The following is a 1802-nucleotide window of genomic DNA, read 5'->3' on the forward strand; positions in this document are numbered from 1 at the left end:
ACAGATAAAACTTAATAATTTATCTACTACCATACAACCCACAGAGGTATTTGTCCCCTTGCTTAGACAGTGTATTGATGTAAATACAAATAATCTTACCTGGCAGAAAACTGAACAAGTGCATACTGAAGAGCCTGCCTGATTTCCAGAAGAAATGATTCATCATCACTTAGTGTGTAATACCAATACTGCACATAGTCTCTCAGGGAAAACTGGATTACCTAAAATTGGAAAGGAAAAAAATAAAGATGAACAAATTAACAAAAGACGAAAAAATATAAAATAGCTTTTTGTGCCTGATAATGCAACAGCGGTCTTCTTAAAATGTTAACATAGTGAACCATACTCCCCGACTGTTATGAAATCGTGAATGAAACAATATAAACTCACATACTGAAACCTCTTTTTCATGTTGGTTTACATGCATTCATCACCGCTACGCTGAGAAACTCTAATACACAGAAAACAGACTCAAATATTGCCCATTATTCTGGCCCATACTGAATGGTTTTTCACTTACCACTCTCAAGCATGATAAAATTTCTCAACTTTTATTTATCTCTCAACTACTTAGATATTACATAGTCAATACTTGCAAAAATAAACATAGGTTAAATAGTCCTGGTTAGAACTTACCTGTTGCAAAGGCTCATCAATTATATTTGCACCTGTCAGTCTTCTGTCAATCTTAATAGGTCTGGCTTCACGTTTCATTTCTTCTATGCACTTGGAAAAGATTAGGAAATGTAACTTTGTAGGTTTTAGCTAAAACTAAAAATCAGCCCTACTGTTTATGATATATGTATAATTCCAATATTACTTTATACAACATTTCCCCTATTATTATAATTTATAGAGTAGATAAAATATAATCATAGAGTCATAGAAGGGTTTGGGTTGGAAGGGACCATTAAAGGTCATCTAGTCCAACCCCCCTGCAATAAGCAGGGACATCTTTAACTACAGCAGGTTGCTCCAAGCCCCATCCAATCTGACCTTGAATGTTTCCAGGGATGGGGCATCTACCACCTCTCAGGGCAACAATATCTGTATTTTTCACTGTATAGTAAATAATGGTGAAGAACTAACCTGAAAATCTACTTCTTGCTTACTGTAAAGGAGCAACTTTGCTAAAATACCAGATCAGAAGGAAAGAAAACTCAAATAGTTATTAAAAAGGGGGAGACAGAGGGGACAGGATGGACACACGACAGCAGCACAAGTTAGTTAGTGGGTAAGACCAGAGTTCCACACTTGATTATGAACTTCCTGTGCAATCTCAGGCATGTAATTGTTCAGTAGTTTGTGGCTTTTTTCCCTCTGTTTCTTTACCCATCTCAGTTTATTCTATATGTCAGAAGAGAAACTACTCTTTTGTACCATCACTACTTAACAGATGAGTCTTTAAAAAGTAATTGACCAGGGGGTAAAAAATTATTTTTTGCAGAAGGACTTGTAACTCAGAGCAGTTAAGTCCAAGGATGACTTCATCAGAGCTGACTTTTGGCAAGTGACATACTGAAAAAAACACCATTTATTAGAGCTTCTCCAAGTGGACTAATACAGTGCCTTTCTACAAACTTAGGATGAAATCTGCAATAAACCCCTTTATACTCACAGAAGTAACAACTCAACAACCTACACTATTGTTAAAAAAAAAAAGTTATTTTATTCTTTGATCTAGAGAGAAAGTTATGACTGTATCAGAAATATAGAAGAACTGCCAAAAAAAACATAAATGAAAAAATTATATATTTTTATATTTATATATATATATCGTATATATATATAATTATATACGA

At 34.3% G+C, this 1802-nt stretch overlaps 1 protein-coding gene across 1 annotated transcript in view; it reads right to left on the reverse strand.

Annotated features, from left to right (window-relative positions):
• The window catches only part of SNX13 (sorting nexin 13), a 35096-nt gene extending 34370 nt beyond the window's left edge, over window positions 1–726 (reverse strand). The window contains exons 1-2 of the mRNA XM_010281852.1: window positions 637–726; window positions 100–221 (exon numbers count right to left, since the gene is read on the reverse strand). Of these exons, the coding sequence (XP_010280154.1) occupies window positions 100–221; window positions 637–714 (200 nt within the window). The 5' untranslated portion in view covers window positions 715–726. The remainder of the gene's footprint in view (window positions 1–99; window positions 222–636) is intronic.
• Window positions 727–1802: the final 1076 nt, after the last annotated feature.

Source organism: Phaethon lepturus, unplaced genomic scaffold (genome assembly GCF_000687285.1).
Source record: "Phaethon lepturus isolate BGI_N335 unplaced genomic scaffold, ASM68728v1 scaffold9672, whole genome shotgun sequence".
Classification (NCBI taxonomy): domain Eukaryota; kingdom Metazoa; phylum Chordata; class Aves; order Phaethontiformes; family Phaethontidae; genus Phaethon; species Phaethon lepturus.